Below are 24,389 nucleotides of genomic sequence, written 5' to 3'. Positions count from 1 at the left end.
TTCCACATTGTCAAGGGTAACTTCTAAAAGTTTTCACCCAATCATGTCCTCTTTTGGTAGGCAAAAGCAGGCTAGGGTTGTAACAAACAACCCCAAGGTATCAGTGGCTTAGCAAAGTAGATGTTTATACTCAGATAACTTTCATTGAGAGTGTTCATTTAGGTTACCTTCTATGCAGTAATTCAAGAACCCAGGCTCCTTCCATCTTTTGGTGCCACCCTCCTCTAGGTGTTAGGAGTTCTGTTCATAGCTGGTGCTTGGTGAAAGAACCAGAGGGTCGTGAGTAGGAGGTTTTATGGACCAGTGGCTGGTATCATATTTGGCCTACATTTCATTGGGTATAACTTAGTTTGTTGGCCACACCTGTGCAAGAGGCTGAGAAATATAGTCTAGCTGTTTATCCAGGAAGAGGAAACAGATTTGATGATTACCTAATCAGACTCTGCCACTTCCCTATTCCGTAAAACATATCTAAGGCAATCCAGATAGCTTCCAGGATTGTCTTTATGATAAAATGCAAAATTCTGAAATGGATTCTGCACATACTAGAGAAGAAACCCACAAAATGAGTCCCAGTTACCTTCAGAAGGCTTTTCCTCTTGGCTAGTAACAGGATGAGTGTGTTGCGGGGGGGGTCCCCCAGGACTACCATCCCCAGGTTCAGGTTCAGTCACTAGGACTCACAGGACTTGGCATATGGTTGTACTCAGGGTTATGATTTATTACAGCAAAAGGATACAAAGCAAAATCAGGAAAGGGAAAATGCATATGGGGTGGAGTCCAGAGAAAACTAGGCTCATTCTCCCAAGCATGAGCCTCTCCTAGTGCCTCTCCCAGTGGAGTCACACAGGACCTACTTAATTCCTCCAGCAATTGTGACAGCATATGTGTATGAAATGTCTCCTGGCAGGGAAGCCTATTAGAAACTCAGTGCCTAGGTTGGTCATGTAGGCACCTTCTGCCTACCACATAGCAAAATTCCAGGTTCCCAGAGGGAAAGCAGGTGTTCAACATAAACCACATTTTTGGGTACAGTTTAGGCACAGTGAGCCACTCTTTATTAGTTCTGGGAGTGGGAATTCGTTCTCTCAAAATCCAAATTCTGACACCAGCCAAGAGCCAACCTGGCAAGCCTCCCTAAGTATAGCAGCCTCAGGCCTTCTATGTTAAATTAACTCTTCTGCACAGTGACTGAGGTTCAGACCTCTATAGATTGGGATTCTGTATAGAGAACCTTAGAATATGCAAATAAACAAACAAACTTTATTGACCTAAGTTTTCTTTTCTCTGTTCTTTTTTTTTCTTTGGCTGCGTTGGGTCTTGGTTGCTGCGCGCGGGCTTTCTCTAGTTGCAGCAAGCGGGGGCTACTCTTCGTTGCGGTGTGCGGGCTTCTCATTGCGGTGGCTTCTCTTGTTGTGGAGCACGGGCTCTAGGTGCATGGGCTTCAGTAGTTGTGAGTGGGCTCAGTAGTTGCGGATTGCGGGCTCTAGAGCGCAGGTTCAGTAGTTGTGGCACACGAGCTTAGGTGCTCCGTGACATGTGAGATCTTCCCGGACCAGGGCTCGAACCCATGTTCCCTGCAGTGGCAGGCAGATTCTTAACCACTGCACCACCAGGGAAGCCCTAAAATTACTTTTCTATCAGTGGGGGAAAAAAGTTCAATTTCCTTTTCAGCTTCTTTCATCTAACTTTTCATTTATGGTTACCATTTGTATCCTTCTAGATACTCTGCATATAAGGACATACATACACATGTCACTTGTTTTTAAAAACCCTAATAGATATTTCCAACCTTTCTAGCTTCTTTTTTTTTTTTTAGTGTTAAATGATATTCCATTTTATGATTTACTTAACCAGTGCCCTTTTGATGGATACCTAGGCAGTTCTCAGTTGATACGTTTTAAACAGTTGGTCTGGGACTTCCCTGGTGGTCCAGTGGTAAAGAACCCACCTTGCAAAGCAGGGGACGTGGGTTGGATCCCTGGTCAGGGAACTAAGATCCCACATGCCTCGGGGCCACTGAGCTCGCAGGCCTCAACTAGGGAGCCTGTGTGCTGCAAACTACAGGGACCACATGCTCTGGAACCTGCGCACCACAACTACAGAGCCCATGCACCTTGGATCCTGCCCGCCACAACTAGAGAGAAAACCCACACACCACGGAAGAGAAGCCCACGCGCCGCAACAAAAGATCCTGCATGCCTCAACGGAAGATCCCGCGTGCCGCAACTAAGACCCTAAGCAGCCAAAAAATAAATAAATAATAAAGTAAATCTTAAAAAAATAAAGAGTTGGTCATTTCCTGGATGAAAAAGAAATGAGTTAAAAGACAAAGTGCAGAGATGGGGGTTTAGGGGCCTAAAGCTCTTACTATTCATCACTTTCTGTAAGGTTGGAGATACTTATATCAGGAAATGGCATTAAAACTGTTAGGGACGTCCCTGGTGGCACAGTGGTTAAGAATCTGCCTGCCAATGCAGGAGGACACAGGTTCGATCTCTGGTCTGGGAAGATCCCACATGCTGTGGAGCAGCTAAGCCGGCCTAAGCCAGTGTGCCACAACTACTAAGCCCACGTGCCTAGAGCCCATGCTCCGCAACAAGAGAAGCCACTGCAATGAGAAGCCTGCGCACCGCAACGAAGCAACTAGAGAAAGCCCGCGTGCAGCAACGAAGACTTAACACAGCCCAAAAAAACCACAAAAAAGAACCCCAAAACAATTAGACTCTTTAAAATATTGATTTTGAAGTTATAATAGAAGTTTTAAAAATCATACATCTATTGCTCTATTATTATCATGTCTTCACAACTGTATTAGTAGCTGCAAGTTAAACTTTAAAGTTGAGATATCTTCCTCAACGAGTTATCAGGTTTAAATAAACTAATATAGTTGACCCTTGAATAGCATGAGAGGTGGAGCACCAACAGCTTTGAAGTCAAAAATTCATGGGTAACTTTACAGTTGGCTCTTTTTATCCATAGATTCAAACAACTTTGGATATAGTACTGTATTGAAAAAAATCCACAAATAAGTGGATCCTCTCATTTCAAACCCCTGTTTAAGGGTCAACTGTATGTAAAATGCTTAGAACAGTTCTAGTATTTAAGTGTTTGTTGTGATTATGCTCCTATAAGTTATCCTATTATGTACACAGTAATTATAACTGAAATTTTAATAAGTGAGCCAACATTTTGGTTGAATGGCTTGGAACTGTGCAGTGTAAATCTAGAGTCCCTGCCTCCTGGAGGAATATTAAATATCAGGGTATGTATTTTGTTTTAAGTTAGTGCTTACTTGGTCATGAAGTTCTGTAGAAAATAGTGAGCTCTCTTAAAACCAAAGGAAGAAGTGGGACATCTGGGAAAATTAGTAATGGTTGCTTCTGGATGCTAGAGTACATACATTTCCCTGATTTATATGGGCCATTAGTACTTTGCAACTTTGTCCGTTATGGTAACAGTACCCACATGTGGCCTTTTTTTTTTTTGGCCACACCACAATGCATGTGGTATCTTAATTCCCCAACCAGGATCGAACCTGAGCCCCCTGCATTGGAAGCGTGGAGTCTTAACCACTGGACCGCCAGGGAAGTCCCTAATTTTATACTAAGATTAGTTAAGATTAAGTAAAATATTAAAAATTTAGTCACCCTAGCCACATTTCAAGTAGCCACATGTGGTTAGTAGCTGCCACATTGAACAGTGCAGTTGTGGAACATTTCCATAATTGGAGAAAATGAATGAGAGAAGAAGGCTCAATTCAGCTTCTTCTAATCAGGCTGCTACTTTTAAGACTTGGGAATTTTCAAAGTCAGACTTTGGTATTAGTAGACCTCAGAATTCTATGTATTTTTAATACTGGAAGTTGGGGGTTCAATAAACTGATAGCCTTTGGTCTGGTCTATTTGGCTTCTTAAAGTACTTATTGGTACTTAAACCTAGAGCAAGTTAGGTGGTAACTATTAAGGTTGCTATGGGAAACCAAAGTGTCTTTACAGACATGTCTTTGTCTTTGGTCCAGCTGAAAGAAATAAAGGGGAGAAAAAGGAATCAGTGGGAGGGGCTTTCCTTATCTTAGTAGCAAGAGATTGCCTCAAGCTATACTTTTCTTAAACTAATCCCAGAGCTATTTGTAAAGTCAGTGGTTTTCTAACTTTAAAATGCATAAGAATCACCTCCAGAGTTTTTTGTTTTGTTTTGTTTTGTTTGCGGCAGGCCTCTCACTGTTGTGGCCTCTCGCGTTGCGGAGGCTCAGCACGCGTAGGCTCAGCGGCCGGCCATGGCTCACGGGCCCAGCCACTCCACGGCATGTGGGATCTTCCCGGACCCAGGCACGAACCCGTGTCACCTGCATCGGTAGGCGGACTCTCAACCACTGTGCCACCAGGGAAGCCCACCTCCAGAGTTTAAAATGCAGTGTCCTGTTGTCTTTCCCTAAATATTTTGACTCTCTTGGTGTAGGATGATGCTTAGGAATCAGCATTTTATTTACTTTTAATTTTTTAATTATTTTTTTTGGCCATGCTGCGCAGCTTGCAGGATCTTAGTTCCCTGACCAAGGATTGAACCCCTGCCCACGGCAGTGAAAGCTCAGAGTCCTAAACACTGGATAGCCAAGGAATTCCCAGGAATCAGCATTTTAAATACCTCTCTTCTCCCAGTTCTTATATACAGTTGCCTTAGTTGCAAGCATTACAGTAAATTCTGTATTCTGTTAAGCGCCTTGAGATCAGTGTTTACTTTTGTGTTTTCTATAGCATCTAAAGTTATGTACGTGGTATATGGTTAGGCTCAAGTGTTTGAATTAATAGGAGGGCCACCTCTAGCAGATGATTTTTATGGTACACTGGAGTGAAATGGAAAAGGAGCATTTGACATTTTGCATAATCCTGATAAAATAAGGGATGATAATAGTAAACTTTTTCATTTAAAAATATTTTCAAAGTTTAATGAATTTGAGCTTGTTTCTGTAATCAGGTTTATGTCGGTTTTATGCTTGAAAAGGCTACATGCATTTTAACAATCTCCAAATTGTTGACAGTCATCATCAAAGAGAAGCCTCATTTGCATAAATAAATATGTGATACATTTAAAACATTTTTTCGAGCTTTTTTTTTCCGAGCCTTTTTGCGGTACGCGGGCCTCTCACTGTTGGGCCTCTCCTGTTGCAGAGCACTGGCACGCTCAGCGGTCATGGCTCACAGGCCCAGCCGCTCTGCGGCATGTGGGATCTTCCCGGACCGGGGCATGAACCCGTGTCCCCTGCATCGGCAGGCAGACTGTCAACTACTGCGCCACCAGGGAAGCCCAAGGCTCATCCTTTTTTATTGACAAAATGTAATACCTTTAGAAAAATGTGAATGATTTTGAGCCCAACATTAAAAATGATGTGAAAGTAAAGATGAAGCTTTAATTTGAGAGTTTGTGTGCATAGCAGCATTGCAGCTGTCTTGGATGCCACTTAAACAGAGAAGACGAGAGATTTAAGGGTATTAATTGCTCCTGTCAGAAGCCAACCACTCAGCTTTACCATATCATCACTCTGGACCAGTCAGTACCAATTTCGTCTGCCTGGCTATACTCCTTTAGCATGTGGTTTGTAAACTTCTCCATCAGCTCCACTGAAAAGATTTGACAGTTGCTTACTTTTTAGCTAGCTGTTAAAGCTGATGTTGAGGTGATAGAGCATCATCCACTGTGCTTGTAATGGATACCTCCTGTTGTTGCCTTGAGGGCTTAGGAGATCCTTATCCCTGCTACACCTCCTGCCTCTTAAAGATAAACCCTTTGGGAAAGCTATGATATAGTTGAGGCCTAATTTTACAAATGGGGAGGGGGAAGCATAGAGGTTCATCATTTATTCAAGGTCATTTACCCTTGTGTTATGTGTAGTTACTGGTCTTATGGCTTTAAATTATTTTAAAAATTGCTTAAACTTAGCTTAAATTTTCATTTTGTAAAAATTACCATATACTTGTAAAAATTAAAATACACTTGAGTACAAAGTGAATTTTTGGAAATCCTATCACGTGCTTGTAATTCCTGCTTTAAATTATAAAGGTAATACATGCCCCCATCCTCAGTTTTGTTAAGAAAAATTTCACACGTACAGAAAAGTGCAAAGAATAATACAGTGAACAATCCCATAACTTCTTCCTAGATTAAACAGTTAACGTTTTGCCATGTTTATTTTCTCTATATTTCTATATTTTTACTGAAGTATTTGATCCCAGATGTTTCAGCATGTATCTCCTACAAGTTAAGACTTTCTGGCATAGTCATACTACATCTAAGAATATTAAATACTTAAAAAAATTTTATTAGAGTATAGTTGATTTACAATGTTGTGTTAGTTTCAGGTATACATCAAAGTGAATCAGTTATACATGTACATATATCCACTTATTCCTTTCCCATATAGGCCATTACAGAGTGTTGAGTAGAGTTCCCTGTGCTATACAGTAAGTCCTTATTAGTGACCTTTTTTGTATATAGTAGTGTGTATATTGTCAATCCCAATCTCCCAATTTATCCCTCCCAGAATATTAAATACTTTTATAATATCCAGTCAGTTTAAAAACTTCCCCAGATGCCTCAAGAATATCTTTTGTAGCTTTTTAAAAAAATATTTATTTATTTATTTGGCTGCGGCAGGTCTTAGTTGAGGCACGTGGTCTCTTAGTTGCGGCATGTGGGATCTAGTTCCCTGACCAGGGATCGAACCTGGCTGGGCCCCTTGCATTGGGAGCGTGGAGTCTTAATCACTGGACCACCCTTTTATAGCTTTTTTGAATCAAGCTCAGATTACTGTTCACGTTAAACCTTTTCATTTTGGTTTTGTAATCTAGAACAGACCCCACTTTTTCCTCTCTTCCTGACTTTCTCTCTGTTCTCTCTGGCTCGCGAGTGTAGGCCAGTGGTCTGGTAGAATAATCCAGCACTTGGATTTGTCTGATTAGGTTCTCATGTATAGTTAAACTTGTTTCTTAAACCCTTTATTTCCTGTGAATTGATAGGTGTAGAGGTGTGGTTAGGTTTATGTTAGCCATCTTTGGCAAGAATACTCCAAAGTGACACTTCATATTGCAACACATCAGTAGGCACATTTGTTGGGTAGTCTCACCATTAGTAACTTGATCATTTACTTAAGGTAGTGACAGCCATATCTCTATGGTAGAGGAACATTTCTTTCCCTTTGTAATTAGTGGGTAATACTGCACAAATGTCCCACCTGAGGATTTTTAGGCGTTGGTGATTCTTGCCTGAATCAGTTTTTATACTGGTCAGGGGTATTACACAATGGTAACTTTATTTTTCTTTTATACTTTCTAAATTTGTTAGCCAGCACCTTTCTGGTGCATCTTGTCCTTCCTTTTTCAGTATAATCATGGATTTAGGGATTCTTATTCACTGTATTATAGTTGTAGTCAATTTTTTTACCCTATGATTTATTGGAAGGAAGTTTTATCCATAGTGGCTTACTGAAATTTCACATTTAGGTAACACATTTTCATTTAATCTTCTGTTTATGTCAGGATGCTTAACTGTTTGGAATTTTCTTCATCTGCACACATATGAACAACTTAGAATTCATAGAAAGAAATTTGTGGCTGCAAAAAGTAAACTTGATCACCAGTGTGTGTGGATTCAAAAATATATATGTTTGAGATAAATTAACAATTTAGAGTATACAGATTGGCAATAGTAAAATCACCAGATTATTTCTATGTTTTGTTCCCTCAAGCATTTCTAAATGATGCTGCATTTAGGGAAGATTATAGAAACATTGGTTATAAGTTCCTTTTGGTGCTCAGACCCAAAATTAGAAGAATCCTTTTAATCGGCTCATTTCTCTCTGACGAAATTTTTAAGTGTTTCCTATTTTTGTCATAGGATGAGCCAAACTCACCTTGCATCTTCCTTGTTAGTCATATCTCCAAGGAACCTTGGTTCTTTTTAGTATTTAGAAACCATGATCCAGAAGTTAGATGGGCTCATTGCTTTTGGGGTATCATTTAAGGTGTATAACACATTGATTTGATACATTTATATTGCAATATGATTGCCATTGTACTGTTAGCTAACACCTCTATCAGTGTATAATTATCATTTCGTCTAGTGGTGGGGACAGTTAAGATCTTAGCAGATTTAATGTTTATAATACAGTTTTGTTGTGTGTAATCACTGTACTATGTATTAGATCTCCAGGACTTATTTATCTACTAGTTGCAAGTGTGTACCTTTAAACACCCAGTCCCCCACCCCCGGTAACCACCATTCCACTTGGTTTTTCCAAGTTCAGTTTTTTTACATTTTAATTAATTAGTTTTTAAATAAATTTATTTTATTTATTTATTTTTGGCTGCTCTGGGTCTTCATTGCAGCGCGCAGGCTTTTCATTGCGGTGGCTTCTCTTGCTGTGGAGCACGGGCTCTAGGCACGCAGGCTTCAGTAGTTGCGGTGCATGGGCTCAGTAGTTGTGGCTTGTAGGCTCTAGAGCACAGGCTCAGTAGTTTTGGCGTGTGGGCTTAGTTGCTCCACGGCATGTGGGATCTTCCCGGACCAGGACTCGAACCCGTGTCCCCTGCATTGGCTGGCAGGTGGATTCTTAACCACTGCGCCACCAGGGAAGTCCCTTAATTTATTTTCTATTAAGATACTCAACATATTATATTAGTTTCAGGTGTACAACATAATGATTTGAAATTTGCATATATTTCAAAACGATCACAATAAATCTAAACATCACCACACAGAGTTATGAAAAAATCTGTTTTTTCCTTTTTTCCTGACTTTCAAGATTTATTCTAAAAGTTGTACATTCCAAATGTTGTACATTACATCCCCAGGACTTATTTACTTTATAACTGGAATCTTGTACCTTTTGACCACCTTCACATAAAAATTTAATACATGCATACCTCTGGAAACCATCAATCAGTTATCACCTCTCTGTATCTATAAGTTAGGTGGGGGGGTTTTCTTTGTGGAATAGAAGGGAAGTCATGGTCTTTGTCTGACTCATCTCACTTAGCATAATGTCCTCAGGACCCAACCATGTTACAGCATATAGCAGGATGTTTTTTCCCCCTCATGGCTGAATAGAATTCCATTGTATACAGAGTTGACTCTTGAACAATGTGGAATTAGGGGCATCAGTTCCCACATATAACTTTACAGTTGGTGTCATTATGTGCAGTTCCACATCTAACCACAGATTGTGTAGTGCCATAGTACATATTTACTGACAAAACCTGCATATAGGTGGACCCACGTAGTTCAAACCTGTGTCATTCAAGGGTCCGCTGTATATCCTGCATCTTTATACGTTCATCCATTGATGGACACTTAGGTTGTTTCCATATGTTGGCTATTGTGAATAATACTGCAATAAACATGGGAGTACAGATATCTCTTTGATAACCTATTTTCATCTTTGGATGTATATGCAGAAGTGGGATTGTTGGATTGTATGGTAGTTTTTAATTTTTTGAGGAACCTCCACATTGTTCTTCATAGTGACTGAACCAGTTTATAATCCCACCAACAGTGCGTAGGGGTTCCCTTTCCTCCACATCCTCGCCAACACTTACCTCTTGTCTTCATATTGATAGCCATTCTTACAGGTGTGAGGTGATATCGTGGTTTTGATTTGCATTTCCCTGAGGATTAGAGTTTTAATGTACCTGTTGGCTATTGTGATGTCATCTTTGTCTACTTAGTTCCTCTGCCCATTTTTAAATCACATTTGTTTTGTTTTTGTGTTATTGAGTTGAATGAGTTCTTTATGAACTTTGAATATTAACCCCTTATCTGATACATGGTTTGCAAATATTCTCTCCCTTTCTGTAGGTTCTCTTTTTTTTAATAAATAAATTTATTTATTTTATTTATTTTTGGCCACGTTGGATCTTCGTTGCTGCATGCGTGCTTTCTCTAATTGCACCGAGCAGGGGCTACTCTTCGTTGTGGTTCGCGCGGGCTTCTCATTGTGGCTTCTCTTGTTGCAGAGCACAGGCTCTAGGCATGTGGGCTTAGTAGTTGTGGCTTGCGGGCTCTAGAGCGCAGGCTCAGGCTCAGTAGTTGTGGCGCATGGGCTTAGTTGCTCCGCGGCACGTGGAATCTTCCCAGACCAGGGCTTGAAGCCGTGTCCCCTGCATTGGCAGGCAGATTCTTAACCACTGTGCCACCAGGGAAGTCCCTGGTTTTTTTCTTTTTTATGATTGCTTTGGCTATTCAGGATCTTTTGTGGTTTCATAAAAATTTTAGGATTTTTTGGGCTTCCCTGGTGGCGCAGTGGTTGAGAGTCTGCCTGCTGATGCAAGGGACACGGGTTCATGCCCTGGTCCGGGAAGATCCCACATGCCACGGAGCGTCTAGGCCCATGAGCCATGGCCGCTGAGCGTGCTCTGCAACGGAGAGGCCACAACAGTGAGAGGCCCGCGTACCGCAAAAAAAAAAAAAAAATTAGGAATTTTTTTTTTCCCTATGGAAAATGCCATTGGAATTTTGATAAGGATTGTGTTGAATCTGTAGATGGCTTTGGGTAGCCGGGACATTTTAACAATATTAACTCTTTCAATGCATGAACATGGAATGTCCTTCCATTTGTTCCTGTCTTTTTTAAAAGTTTATTTATTTATTTATTTTTGGCTGCATTGGATCTTGGTTGCTGCGCACGGGCTTTCTCTAGTTGTGGCGAGCGGGGGCTACTCTTCGTTGTGGTGCGCAGGCTTCTCATTGCGGTGGCTTCTCCCGTTGCAGAGCACAGGCTCTAGGTGTGCGGGCTTCAGTAATTGTGGCACATGGGCTCAGTAGTTGTGGCACAAGGGCTTAGTTGCTCCACGGAATGTGGGATCTTCCTGGACCAGGGCTTGAACCCGTGTCCCCTGCACTGGCAGGCGGATTCTTAACCACTGCACCACCAGGGAATGTCCCCTGTTCCTGTCATCTTTCTATTGATTTCTTTAAACAGTTTTGTAGTTTTTATTGTACAATCTAGTATGTTTTATTAGACTCAGTTAGGAAATTTTAAAAATGAGTTCCTGTTGATACTTCTATTTTGAATAAAATATTTCAGGTTTTTTAAAGTTTCATCTTTACTACATTGATCTGCACTGAATCTGGATTCCTATTAATTTATTTGCTGTATCCAGTAATATATAAAAGTAGCTTAAAATTGCAATGAAATATTGTTGCTAACAGTAAGCTTATTGAGTCAAATTTCTTTGAATTTTCTCTGTCCTTAAAAATATATCCCACTGTACATCAAGGGTGTTCAGATACTGTGTTCAGTAGTTACTTGAAATATTCGTTTTCACTGTGTTCTTTGTTATCAGCTTGATATTCCAGTTCATTCTTTGTGCTTGATATTAGTTTTTATCTTATTTAATTAAATTTCAAACGTAAATATGGTTCAAAAGTCAAAACCATATAAAAGATACAGTCTGAATTTTTGTTCTGATTTCTATGTCATCTACCCAGTTCTCACCCACTCCAGTATAGGTAACTTTTTATTAGTTTATGTCTGATCTTTCCTGTGTATTTTTTGCAAAAAAGCAACTACATATATGTATGCATAGATACAAAACAAAATAGCATATATATAGAAATTAAAGCTTAAACAAAGAGTAGACTACTTTGTACATAGTCCAAGATGTTTATTTACCAGTCACCAACTCATGGCCATTCCTTTGCTGTGATAAATATTGCTGCAGTGAATAACATTGTGCATATGTTACATGTATGAAGTGTATAGATTTCTTGGACTTCTGTAAAAATGGAATTTTAAGTGAAATCCTCTCTGTAATCTGTTAATCTAGAGCTTATTTTTTCTGCACATGTTAACATGGATGTGTTTATGGGATGGGATCATGCTGTTCAGAGTACTGCAGCTTTTCACTCAGTGTCATGGGTATTCTTTTACATAACACTTAGAGGATTAGCTATAAACCACAACTGCTTCGGTATTCCTTAGATGGAATGTTTAGGAAACAATTTGTAATACTGTGTAGTGTTCTTCAGTTAAAATGTGAAGTAATTTTACGTAAGTTGGATGTCTACATACCATTTTATAAGCTTTCTTTCATTTTCCAGTGTGTAGTGAATGTTTACAGCAAAACTGCGTTTTAAATGTCTTTCACATGTTGGGTGGGATTCCATTGCATGTAGGTAGATAATCCTTCACTGATGGATATATAGATTGTTTCTAAAATTTTAAATATTAGGAAAAATACTGAGAACACATTTAAACAGTCTTCCAGAATTGCTGTTTTACTTTTTATACAACCATATCTTTGGGAGATTTTTTGTTATCACTGTGCAGGTAACAGCTGTCTTATAGTATATTGCTGTCAAATGTCAGTGCCCTTTCATTCATAGTGTTAAATTGAGAAATACTGGGGGGAATAACAGTAGTAGAATTACTGCTTGGAAGGATTTAGTGTTTTTGTTGCAAGATTGTTGCTATTATTGTTTCCACTGTTGAAATCCCAGCTCTGTGATAACAAGTCCTTTGGGGTTTTGGAAGACTATGCCTGTGTACATTTTTAATGATGAAGATAAGGAGGCCTATTGAAGTGGTAGCTGTTTTTGAACTGTTCTTTAAGACTTTGCCTTGATAGGAAATTAATAATTATTTAAAGTCTCTAAGTCCCTGGTGTATTATGGAGACCAATACTAGGCACTGCATATACAAATAGAATGCTCCTGGGCCACAAATTCCTTACAGTTAAGGAATATCTTGGAATCTCAAATTTAGTGATCTTGAAAGAATTTAACATCTAAACATTTTAGTGGAAAGCTGTTGAATAGTCACTTTATAGCTTTGCATTTAACATATTTCAAGAAACATGTTCTATAAAACATTGTGACTCCATTTATATATACACATTATGATGCTAAAGGTTACTTAGAAGGGTCTTAACTTGATAGTGTATGCTACTGAGGCAATTAAATTAAAAATCATCTGTTATTTACTCTCATGTGAGTGTTATTTCTGACTAGGAAAATTTCAGTGGGTTTCCATGCCTTTTGGTAGAGTCAAAATATAGGTTGCAAAATCCTAAGCTTCAGTTTACAGCTCTTCAAATATGTAGTGAGCTCCTACTATGTAGTGCTTGTAATAAGTTGGTGAACAATAGACAATTATGATCACTGCCTTCATGGAATTTACATATGAGGAGATGGGCAAATATAAATGTTACCCATGTTTGGTGATGTAATGTGGAAAAAAGGGTGGGGGTTGCAATTTTGTGGTCAGGGTGATCCTCACTGAGAAGGTGACATTTGTGTAGACTTGAAGAAGTGAGATAGTTAGCCATCTGGGTATCTGGAAGAAGAGGATTCCAGGCAGAGGCATCTAAGGTGAGAGTGTGCTGGAGAAGCAGCAAGGAGGCCATTGTAGCTAAAGGGAATTGAGCAAGGGGGAGTGAAGAAGAGGAAGGCCAGAAGAGTACCAGTGGCTAGGTTCCATCAAGTTGTGTTCGTTCATAGGCCATTATAAGGGCTCAGGCTTCCATTCTGAGTCAGTGGAGGGTTTTGAGCACAGGATGACCTATCTGAGGTTTTTTTTTATATATATAAATTTATTTATTTTATTTATTTATCGTTTCTGGCTGCGTTGGGTCTTCATTGCTGCGCGCGGGTTTTTCTCTGGTTGCAGCGAGCAGGGCCTACTCTTCGTTGCGGTTCGCGGGCTTCTCATTCTGGTGGCTTCTCTTGTTGCGGAGCATGGGCTCTAGGCGCTCGGGCTTCAGTAGTTGTGGCATGTGGGCTCAGTAGTTGTGGCACGCAGGCTCAGTAGTTGTGGCACAGAAGCTTAGTTGCTCTGCGGCATACGGGATCTTCCCGGACCAGGGATCGAACCTGTGTCCCCTGCACTGACAGGCGGTTTCTCAACCACTTCATCACCAGGGAAGCCCTGAGTTTTTAATATTTGAAAAGTCTTTTTCTTTGGCTGTTGTGTTGAGAATAGACTTGTAGGGAGCAAGGGTGGAAGCAGGAAGACTAGTTAGGAAGTTAACATAGTAATCCAAGTGAGAAATGGTGCTTTGTTATCAAAGCTATGGTGAGAAATGACTGGATTCTGTGTATATTTTATAGGTAGAGCCAAAAGAATTTTTTGACAGATTGATTATGGGGAGTGGGAAGTCTAAGAATTTGGCCTGAGTAACTTGAAGGACAGAGTTGGTATCAACTGAGATGGGGTAAACACATATGGGGTGGAACATTATGGGGGGCAGGGTGTGAAGATCAGGAGCTCTTTTTTTTGGGGGGGGGCTGTGCCATGCGGCATGTGGGATCTTGGTTCCCTGACCAGGGATCGAACCCGAGCCCCCTGCATTGGAAGTGCAGAGCCTTAACCACTGGACCACCAGGGAAGTCCCAGGAGTTCAGTTTTGAACATGTTGTACAATATTTGAGATGTCATTAGGAAATTAAATAATATATTTCTAGACATCATGAGAAATTTGGGTTGGAGATAGAACTTATAATAGGAGTTATTGCTATAGGTGGTTTTGAAAGCCATAAGACTGAAGTATATCAAGAAAGTGAATATAGAGAAGTCCAAGGACTCCAATACTGTGAGGTCAAAAAAGGAAGGGCCAGTAAAGGAGACTGAGAACAAGAGACCAGTGAAATGGCATTTTAGAAACAAAGTAACAAAAGTGTATCTTGGAGGGAGGGATCAGCTTGTCTAAGGCTTCTGGATGGTTAAGGTGATCACGTGTCCTAGTTTATACCTGTTGTCTTGGTGTAAATTGTTAATGGTACCCTCTTTATTTTCAGAAGCGTCCTAGTTTGGTTAATAAATTACGTTGTCATCCTACTAATAGATCTCATAAGGTGATGGTTCAAAATTGGTCATTAGTTTAATGCATTAACTTGCTCGTGTAATGACGATTGGCTTGTTGAAATTTGTGTTACACTAGTATTTTTATCCTTTGCAGTCTTGTTTGTTTGTTTGTTTTGGCCATGCCTCGAGGCTTGTGGGATCTTAGCTGCCCAACCAGGGATTGGACCCAGGTCCTGGCAGCGAAAGCGCCACGTCCTAACCACTGGACCACCAGGGAATTCCCTCCTTCACAACCTTTAGATGTTAACATGGAGAAGTTGTAACCCTTGTCATGGGGCTCATATCAGAAGAGAAGATAAAGTTGAAGTGCCAAAGTATCAGGAATTCATTTTCTTGGAAGGTCGTTCAACACTTGTTTTGCTGGATTTGTGCGGTACCATAGGTAAAAAAATAATTAAAATAGGCTATGATCACATCTATTTCATGATAAAGTGATTCTGTTGTCCCTCTGTGTCAGCATTTGTGATACAGATTCTGAGCAAGGAGAAACTTTATGTCTTGCAAACTCTTATCATCTATTGCCTTTTTGTATGTAATTGTGAATAATAATTATGTGTGTAATATAGTGTAAGGTAACTACTGTTCATGTGAATAATATACTTTGAATAATACAGTTTTAGCTGAACGCAACTTGTAAAAATTAAAAATACTTTGAATTATATTTGGCACTAAGAATGAACATTTTATTTTATTGTTTTAGTTTAGTTTTTTGGCTGCACCATGCAGCTTGCAGGATCTTTAGTTTCCTGGCCAGGGATTGAACCTGGGGCCACTCAGTGAGAATGCCAAGTCCTAACCACTGGACCACCAGGGAATTCTTATCTGTGTCCTTTTTTTTTGTCTTAATGAGTATCTTTCCTGCACAGTTTTGCTTCATTCTTTTTAACAACTGCCTTGTTTGGATATACCATAATTTATTTAAGCAGTTACTTTTTGCTGCACTTTCTTTTTGCTATGATACACAGTATTTCCGTCAAAACCTGTTTCCTTTGAGTTCTTGAGGCAATATACATGGAGGGATACAGTCTTAATTGTGGAATTTAGGTTCAGGGCTAGTGTAAGAAACTCTTTATTTACAATATTGCCACTTTGAGTTTCAGAAAAGATGGTACCAGTTAATAATGTTGTTAACAATCTGATAAGTCCTCTGTTTTATGGTGTGTTCTCAGACTTGGATTTTTGATTGTCTGATACAGAAAATATGCTGTCATCGTAATATGAAGGAACAGCTTGCTCTAAGAATTTATAGCAAGCAAGTTTAGTTACATATAATGGATAGATATAAACACAATTTATCTTTAACTTCTCATATGTTATTACTTTAGAATAAACAAAAATACCTTGCCACATTCCCAAGATTCTCTTACTCTTTTTTTTTTTTAGGGAGGATGTGGAAAAGGATAGCATAGGTAGAATCTTTGCTTTGTATGAACAAAACAGAACAAAAATGTAGGGACCGTGTAGTCTTTATACATTGTTAATAAGTTATTAAAGATAAAGGCTTAAATGCCCTTACCAAGGGGCTTTTAATCTTCATGAATTTTCTTTACCTTACATAGTGAGTTCTGATGGTAATGAAAGTATGAGCAGATTTCAGATCATGAGGCTGTGGACAAGCTTAGCTCCTTGGATTCAAAGATTTTTGTTTCAGCAGTGGTACTTGGTGAATTCTTAAAAACACTTGTGGTGTTTTTTGTTTGTTTTTTTGTGTTGTGATACAGAATGTTCCTCTGACTCACCAGGTTGTTGGAATTAAAATGATAAGCATCCTGTCATTTTAGCTATATTGCTGCTTCGAGCTTCCCTTTCTAAATTTTCCTAGTGCAGGAAGGAATTTGGGTTCTGAGGCCCCTAACTTACTTTTAAGCTAGCCGTTCAAATACCTAAAACATATATCCTAAGATAAAACTTAAAGACCAAACTATTGTCTGATTCTGAAGCAGTACATAAGTTGTAAGGTGAATAAATGGGATCTTATAAGTAAGTTGTAGGTAGTGTGAGAAGAGGGATTGAAAATGTCAGATGAGTGTTTCTTTCCACAGACCCTAATTTTACTTAATCAGTTTTCTGTGGCTTCTAAAGGGAATAGTATAAATTACCATTGAAATTGATAGAGTAGAAGCCTCAAATATTATAGGACGTCTTGCTAAAATGACAACTTTTTTGTGGGTGGGTGGGTGTGATTTTTCTTTTTTATACCAGCCCTACCTAATTTTTAAAACTTGGCATCTTTTATCAATAGTGGTTGAGACATCTTACTTTTTTAAAAAGATCCTTAGTGATATTTCAGGTATTAAGATGGAAAGATGGTTATTTAACCCTTTTTAACCCTAATAAAACATTAATTAAAATATCTTTTTTTTTTAACAGGTGCCATGTTTCAGAACAGAGTAAGACCCCTGGTAAAGAACTGAAGACACTGTACAGACATCCGATATAGGCTAATTACAAAGAAAGCATTAACCTGCCTCTGAGGTGACTAAAGGGGAATAATGGTGATTTTGCGCCGGGCTCGGCCGCCTGCTTCCGCCCCAACCAGCAATGAATCTTGACTCGCTCTCGCTGGCCTTGTCTCAAATCAGCTACCTGGTGGACAATTTAACCAAGAAAAACTACCGAGCCAGCCAGCAGGAAATACAGCATGTAAGTAAACTAGTGAGAAAACAAGCACCATTAAAGGAATGAGTATGCAGTGAAAAGAAAATTGGAAATTTTTGTGGGTATGTTGCATGAAAAGTAACATTTGCCCCTTATTTCAAGTGATTTCAGTTTAATATATAAAAGAGAGCTTTCACAAGGTTGTTCAGCTGTCACCATCTAACTCCAGAATGTTTTCATCACCCCTAAAAGAAACACCTGAATCCATTAGCAGTTGCTTTCCATTTCTTCTTCCCTCCAGCCCCTGGTAACCACTAACCTACTTTGTGCTTCCATGGATTTGCCTTTTTGGACATTTCATATAAATGGAATCATACCATATGAGGCCTTTTGTTTCTGCCTTCTTTCACTAGCATAAGTTTTCAAGGTTGATCCATGTTGGAGCATGCATTTAGATATTTAGGTTTGGTTCCACTTTTTGGCTGTTGTGAATATTGTGGCTGTCAACATTCATTTACAAGTTTTGGGTGGATGTTTATTTTAAAGTTTGAGGATATATACCAAAAAATGGAATTGCTGGGTCATATGGTAACTCTGACTTTCTAAAGAACAGCTAGACTGTTTTCCAGAACACTTTATCACTTTTCACTTCTAGGAGCAGTGTATGAAGGCTCTAGTTTTTCTTCATCCTCACTAATACTTGTTACTGTGTGTCTTTGCTTTTAGCCATTCTAGTGGGTGTAAACTGGTATCTCATTGTAGTTTTGATTTAGAGTTAATGATGCTGAGCATCTTTTCATGTGTTTATTTGTATATCTTTGGAGAAATTTCAGTTTGTACCCCCACAATCTTTTTTAAATTTTTTATTGTTTATTTGGCTGCGTCAGGTCTTAGTTGCGGCTCCAGAGCACATGGGCTCAGTAGTTGCGGCACTTGGGCTCTCTAGTTGTGGCACGTGGGCTTAATTGCCCCAGGGCATGTGGGATCTTAGTTCCCCGACCAGGGATTGAACCCGCGTCCCCTGCATTGGAAGGTGGATTCTTACCTACTGGACCACCAGGGAAGTACACCCCTGTCACCAGAGAAGCCCTAATTTTATTTTTAAAATAGATAATATTGTGGGACTTCCCTGACCAGTGCAGGGGACATGGGTTTGAGCCCTGGTCCAGGAAGATCCCACATGCCGCAGAACAACTAAGCCCGCGAGCCACAGCTGCTGAAGCCTGTGAGCCTAGAGCCCATGGTCCACAACAAGAGAAGCCACCACAATGAGAAGCCTGCACACTACAATGAAGAGTAGCCCCCGCTCGCCGCAACTAGAGAAAGCCTGCGTGCAGCAACAAAGACCCAGTGCAGCCAAAAATAAATAAATTAATTTTAAAAACTAGATAATATATTAACCTGATTACTCTAGCTACCCATTTCTCCTACCCATAGGCAACTGATACTAGCTATTTCTTAACTGTCCTTACAAAGATATTTGCATATAGAAAATAGGGAAATATTTCCCATCCCTTTTCATATGGTGACATACAGTATAAACTGTTCCGCATCTTGATTTATTTAATTTGTTTAGTTAACTAGTTTATCCTGGAAATGATTCCTTATCCGTACACAAAAAGCTTTATTCTTTTAAGGGTGCATAGTAAACCATGATACGGGTGAATCATATAGAATTTACTTCACTATTGATGCACATTTAGGTTATGTAAAAATTTTTTTTTTTTTTTTCTATTGACAGTGTTGTTACAAGGTTATTTCTTGCATGCATATATCTGTCAGTATGTTTGTAGGATAGATTCCTAGAAACTCAAGCTTGGGCAACTCTTCTGCTCTGCTCTCTAATGGAAAAGCTCAATTCTTAGAATTATATATTTCTGATTTTTTTCTTTACATGTAGCACTGTTTCTCTGGTACATTGAAAAAGCAGGTGTGTATGCTTATGGAGTTTATTACATTTGATGCTGCTTTGACAAATTATAGTGCTTAAGTTCATTGTTCTAATACCTTCAGTGGTTCTCTTACTACCGAACAAAGTCAAAGCTCCTCAGTAAAAAGTTTCAGGGCCCTACTGTAAGTCCAGTTCTAAATGCCTTACTTGGAATTCTGTTCTTTCAAGAACCAAATCCAATACCACCTTGCCAGTGAAGACTTACCCTCCTTTTCCTTTATTTGGATTAATTCCTTAGGCTCATTCTGAAAGCTCTGTTGGTCTGAATGTGACCTAACAGTTTCATGCAGCTACTATTTAAACATCTGCTGTGTGTCACATACTCTTTTTGTGTGTGTGTGAGCTTTTTTTTCAAAGATTAAATAACATGTATACATGGGAAAGACTGAGGAAAACTGAGTAACTCCTAATCAACTTTTTATTGAATTAAAATGTATATACCGAACAATTCATAAATCATAAGTGTGCAGATGAATTTTCATAAAGTGAACATAGCTATTAATAACCATGCAGATTAAGAAAATTGATACCAGCATATCAGAAGCTGTTTTAGTTGTTGAACATATCACTTATGACCCAGCAGTTCTGTTTCTCTGTGTGTAACGAACAGAAATGCATATATACATTGATCAAAAAAACATATATTGTGATAGCCCAAAGTTGGAAACAACTGAATGTCCATCAACAAGGTATACTAAGAAGCAGTGAGACTATTTTGTGGAACAACATGGATTGATCTTACAGTGCTGAGTGAAGAATGCTAAACATTCTGTCAGTTCAGTAATTCTGTGTACGGTCAATTCTCGTCATAGCAACCATTCAAGCATTTACAGTGTTCCAGGCATTATTGTTAATGTGATTTTATGTCAGTTCTCACATTGTTGTCGCAGTCATGAAGGATGGGTAGTGGGTAGTATTGTTCCATTTTACACTAAGGTTCAAAGACATTAAATATTTTTGCCCACTGGTACTCTGCCTGAAAGTGGCAGATGTGAGATTGGAACCCACAACATTCCTATGTTGAATCTCTTTGTAATTGTTCACAGAAGACAAAGAAGTAAAAGGAAATTAGAGACTCTGGATTGGAAGGTCATCTAGTCCCAAGTTTGATGCCCTGACAGCCCCTACTCTAAAACGTCTTCCACTTTTTGTCAGAGTGGCCTTTATAAAATGTATATCTAATAGTCTCTTTGCCACTTTAAAATCTTTTGTGTGTCTCTGTCCCACTCAATTTAAAGCTCATACTCCTAAGCTGGGCCTCTATTGCTGTTCTTTTGGAAGCAGATATGAAACATTTTGGAATGCAGGTTATTTATAAGGTTTCAACACCTGTAGGAGAAGGAGGACTGGTTGGAAACAGAATTGGACAGGAGGAGAACTACAGTGGAAATCTTCATCAACTCCATGGAGAATTCTGGGATGGGTATCAGAGTTGTCCCATAGGGGGCCCAAATGGCTAGGCCTTCATATCCCTGTTGTTATTGTGTGAGGGCTCCCTCGGGAGGGCTTGTTCCCTTGGGTAGTATGATTGCAGCTTAGACAGACACTGAAGGAGCTGATTGCTGGGGCACCTGCAACTTTAACTTGAAGTGGGAAATATGGTGGCACTGTCTGAATTTACCCCAGCAAGGCTCTGTGTGATCTGGTCAATTTAATACTATATTTTAATTGGTTTGATCATCTTCCCTACTCCCAAGACCTCATGGTGTGGAACTATCCTTTAGTTTATGTCTCTTAAACCTAACATTTAGTAAGTGTTCAAATGCAATTGGAATGAAAGAAGGAATAAATGAATAAGTAATTAATTTTGAAGGTAAATGTTAGAATGCTTGGTTTCAGCCTATGGCTGAGGTTTTCAGTGTTACAGATATTCTTTAGACAAGTGTGTCCTCAGTGCTACCCTTGCAGATAGTCCCCTCTCTTTTACTTTTAGAATGATTAGGAATTTAGAACTGGGATGGGAGCAGGGTTCTAGTTCTTGACTCTGTCTTGATTTCCTTTGGTGATATGTAAAGGCTTATTGCACTTCTTAGATGCCTAATATATTTTAGTGCCATACTTTTTGGGGCTTAGACTAATAGGTTGGCTAGGATTATGTTCCCTTTGTTATTTCTCCTAGTGACTAGTAGGAAGAAGGAATGTTTATTGTATTTATTAGATGTATGAGTTCACTAAACATGAACAACCAGCTAGTTAGTATTACCATTTTATAGATGAAAAAACAAGTTTAAAATTTAATTTGCCCCCTCAGTCAGGATTTTATGATGTTCTTTAGAGCAGCGTCCCCAACCTTTTTAGCACCAGTGATCGGTTTCCTGGAAAAAATGGGCGGGGATGCGGGAGGGAGATGGTGATGGTTCAGGCTTGTAATGCGAGCGATGGGGAGTGCAGATGAAGCTTTGCTCCTTGCCCACTGCTCACCACCGCTCACCTCCCGCTGTGCGGCTGCTTGTTTGAGGCCCAGGGCTTGGGGACCCCTGCTTTAGAGAGTAACTCCTATAGTTGTTCCTTTCTTTAAAAATATTTGTTGTCATTATTACAGAAATTATGTAAGTAAAATATAGAAAAAATAAAATCAACTCTGGCTTTTCTACTCAGCTTTTTAACACTTCTGAGTATTTTTTGTCTTTGCATTTTAAAAAGTAGCTTATAAAAATATTTTATACTGTTCTTTAAATGATAGTCTCTAAATATAATGTTAAAACATTTTATTAAAATTTCAGATTTATTTCATTTATAAAAATATAAAAGTTAAAAATTAAAATTTATTAAATAAGTAAAATTTATATTAAAATTAAGTAAGTAAAATTTATTTATGCTACTCACACACGAGTAGTATAACATAGCCCCCATGAATCTATCATCTACCTTCATTTGAAGTCATGACCAATCTTGTTTCATCTAACCCACTGTCCTCAGTTGTTTTAAAGCAGATTCCAGTTATGATTTCATCTATTTATATAAACCTAACCTCAATACTGTTATCACATCTTTTTTTTTTTTTAATTTATTTATTTACTTTGGGCTGTGTTGGGTCTTCATTTCTGTGCGAGGGCTTTCCCTAGTTGCAGCAAGCGGGGGTCCACTCTTCATCACGGTGCGCGGGCCTCTCACTATCGCGGCCTCTCCTGCTGCGGAGCACAGGCTCCAGACGCGCAGGCTCAGCAGTCGTGGCTCACAGGCCCAGCCGCTCCGCGGCATGTGGGATCCTCCCAGACCAGGGCTTGAACCCGTGTCCCCTGCATTAGCAGGCAGACTCTCAACCACTGCGCCGCCAGGGAAGCCCTATCACATCTTTTTTTAAGAAAAGCACAGTAATTCTTTAAAAAAGAATTGTATTGAAGTATATTTGATTTACAATGTGTTTCTGGTGTACAGCAGAGTGATTCAGTTATACATATGTATATTTTTCATATTCTTTTCCATTATGGTTTATTACAGGACACTGAATATAGTTCCCTGTACTATATAGGAGGATGTTGCTGTTTATCCATTCTGTATAATAGTTTGCACCTGCTAATCCCAAACTCCCAATCCTCCCCCACACCCCATCCCCCAGCAAAATAATTCTTAAACATTAAATATCTAGTTAACATTCACATTTCCTCAGTTTGCTTCATAAAAAAAATTTTAAAGTTAACTTGAGTTACAACCACCCCCCACCCCTCTCCCCAGTCTGTTTGTTGCATTGGCCCTTACTAAATCTCTTTTAAAATCTGGGTTTTCTCTCCCTCTATTTTTCTTGCAGTTATTTTGTTAAAGAAATCAGGTTGTCCTGTAGTTACCCACAGTCTGAATATTGCTGATTACATTCCCAGCATGGTATTTTACATGTTCTTCTGACTGTTGTATTTCCTGTAAATTGGTAATTAAATTTGGGAGCTTAATCAGATTACGGCTCCCTTAGGACAGTTTTACAGGTGGTGGTGTATACTTTTATTAGGAGGTTCATAATGTCTAGTCATCTCTATTTTTGTTATTTTTAGCAGGCTTTGTTCATTGCCTGGATTCATTGATTTGTTAGGGATTGCAAAGTGGTGACATTCTAGTTGTTAGACGTTTTTTATTAGTTGAAATAGTTCTGTAAAGGGAAACTTGCCCTTACCAACTGTAACTATCTGGTTGCCCGAAGTACAGTTTATATAGGAAGGGCTTGATTCTCTCTCTCTATTTGCCGGTTTTCAGAATGACTTGTTTCCTAGCATCCTCCAAATATGACCAATAAATGAGGTTTTTAATATTAGGAACTCATGTATTTTTAACATATTTGATGTGTTTGAATTCATTGAAAGTATTATTGATATTCATCCATTATCCTCTTTGGCCAGTGTAAACTTATTCATGTTGGCTTCTGAGTCCTTTTGACCGTATTCTTATTCGTTGTCTTTGTTGTGATTCCAGAAACTTGGAAACTGAAATATTCCAGACTCGTATGTTTCTTGCTTCAGACCTGGAAAATTAGCAATTTCTCTAAGAGGTCTTGGTTTTATTTTACTGGGAAATGGTATTTAGAGATTACCGTCTCTTGTGTAAATAAATGATTAAGACCATTTATGTGATACAAACAAACTTTAACATTTCATGAAATGGACAGTCTTACTTCAGAGAACTGCAAAATGGGCAGAAGACAAGAACCTTTTATTGGGTAAAGAATAAAGAACAGAGACTTTGCTGGTGGTCCAGTAGTTAAAACTCCATGCTCCCAACGCAAGGGGCACGGGTTCGAGCCCTGGTCAAGAAACTAAGATTCCACATGCTGCCTGGCACGGCCAAAAAAAAAAGAATAAAGAAAAAACAAATAGAAAATATATGATTGGCTGGGACCACATAGTCAACCTTGTTAGGGGTTAGATAGCGGTTAGAACACCCAGAATCGGCTTGGTGTTTGGGAATTGGCTGACTGAATATACTGTGTTTCTGGTCAAGCGAAACATTTACGGGGGCTCCAGAGTTACCTAAGTTTTGGTTTGCTGATGTTACACC

General features: G+C 39.1%; 1 protein-coding gene across 14 annotated transcripts in view; it reads left to right on the top strand.

Annotated features, from left to right (window-relative positions):
• Positions 1-24,389, top strand: part of CNOT1 (CCR4-NOT transcription complex subunit 1) — a 100,005-nt gene that overhangs the window by 9,718 nt on the left and 65,898 nt on the right. For 12 of the 14 annotated variants that reach the window (XM_089903165.1, XM_089903166.1, XM_089903167.1 and 9 more), the window contains one exon: positions 17,228-17,500. In XM_089903165.1, coding sequence (XP_089759291.1) covers positions 17,399-17,500 — 102 coding nt within the window. In that variant the 5' untranslated portion in view covers positions 17,228-17,398. Of the gene's footprint in view, positions 1-4,215; positions 4,357-14,951; positions 15,240-17,227; positions 17,501-24,389 lie in introns of all 14 variants that reach the window. The other 2 variants (XM_089903161.1, XM_089903162.1) reach the window with 2 other exon arrangements.

The sequence above is a fragment of the Delphinapterus leucas genome, chromosome 20 (genome assembly GCF_059928025.1).
Source record: "Delphinapterus leucas isolate spDelLeu-1000000601 "Yukka" chromosome 20, BTC_Dleu_Yukka2, whole genome shotgun sequence".
Classification (NCBI taxonomy): Eukaryota; Metazoa; Chordata; class Mammalia; order Artiodactyla; family Monodontidae; genus Delphinapterus; species Delphinapterus leucas.
The sequence above is the reverse complement of the archived record's forward strand: the minus strand, read 5'-3'. Positions and strand labels throughout refer to the sequence as shown.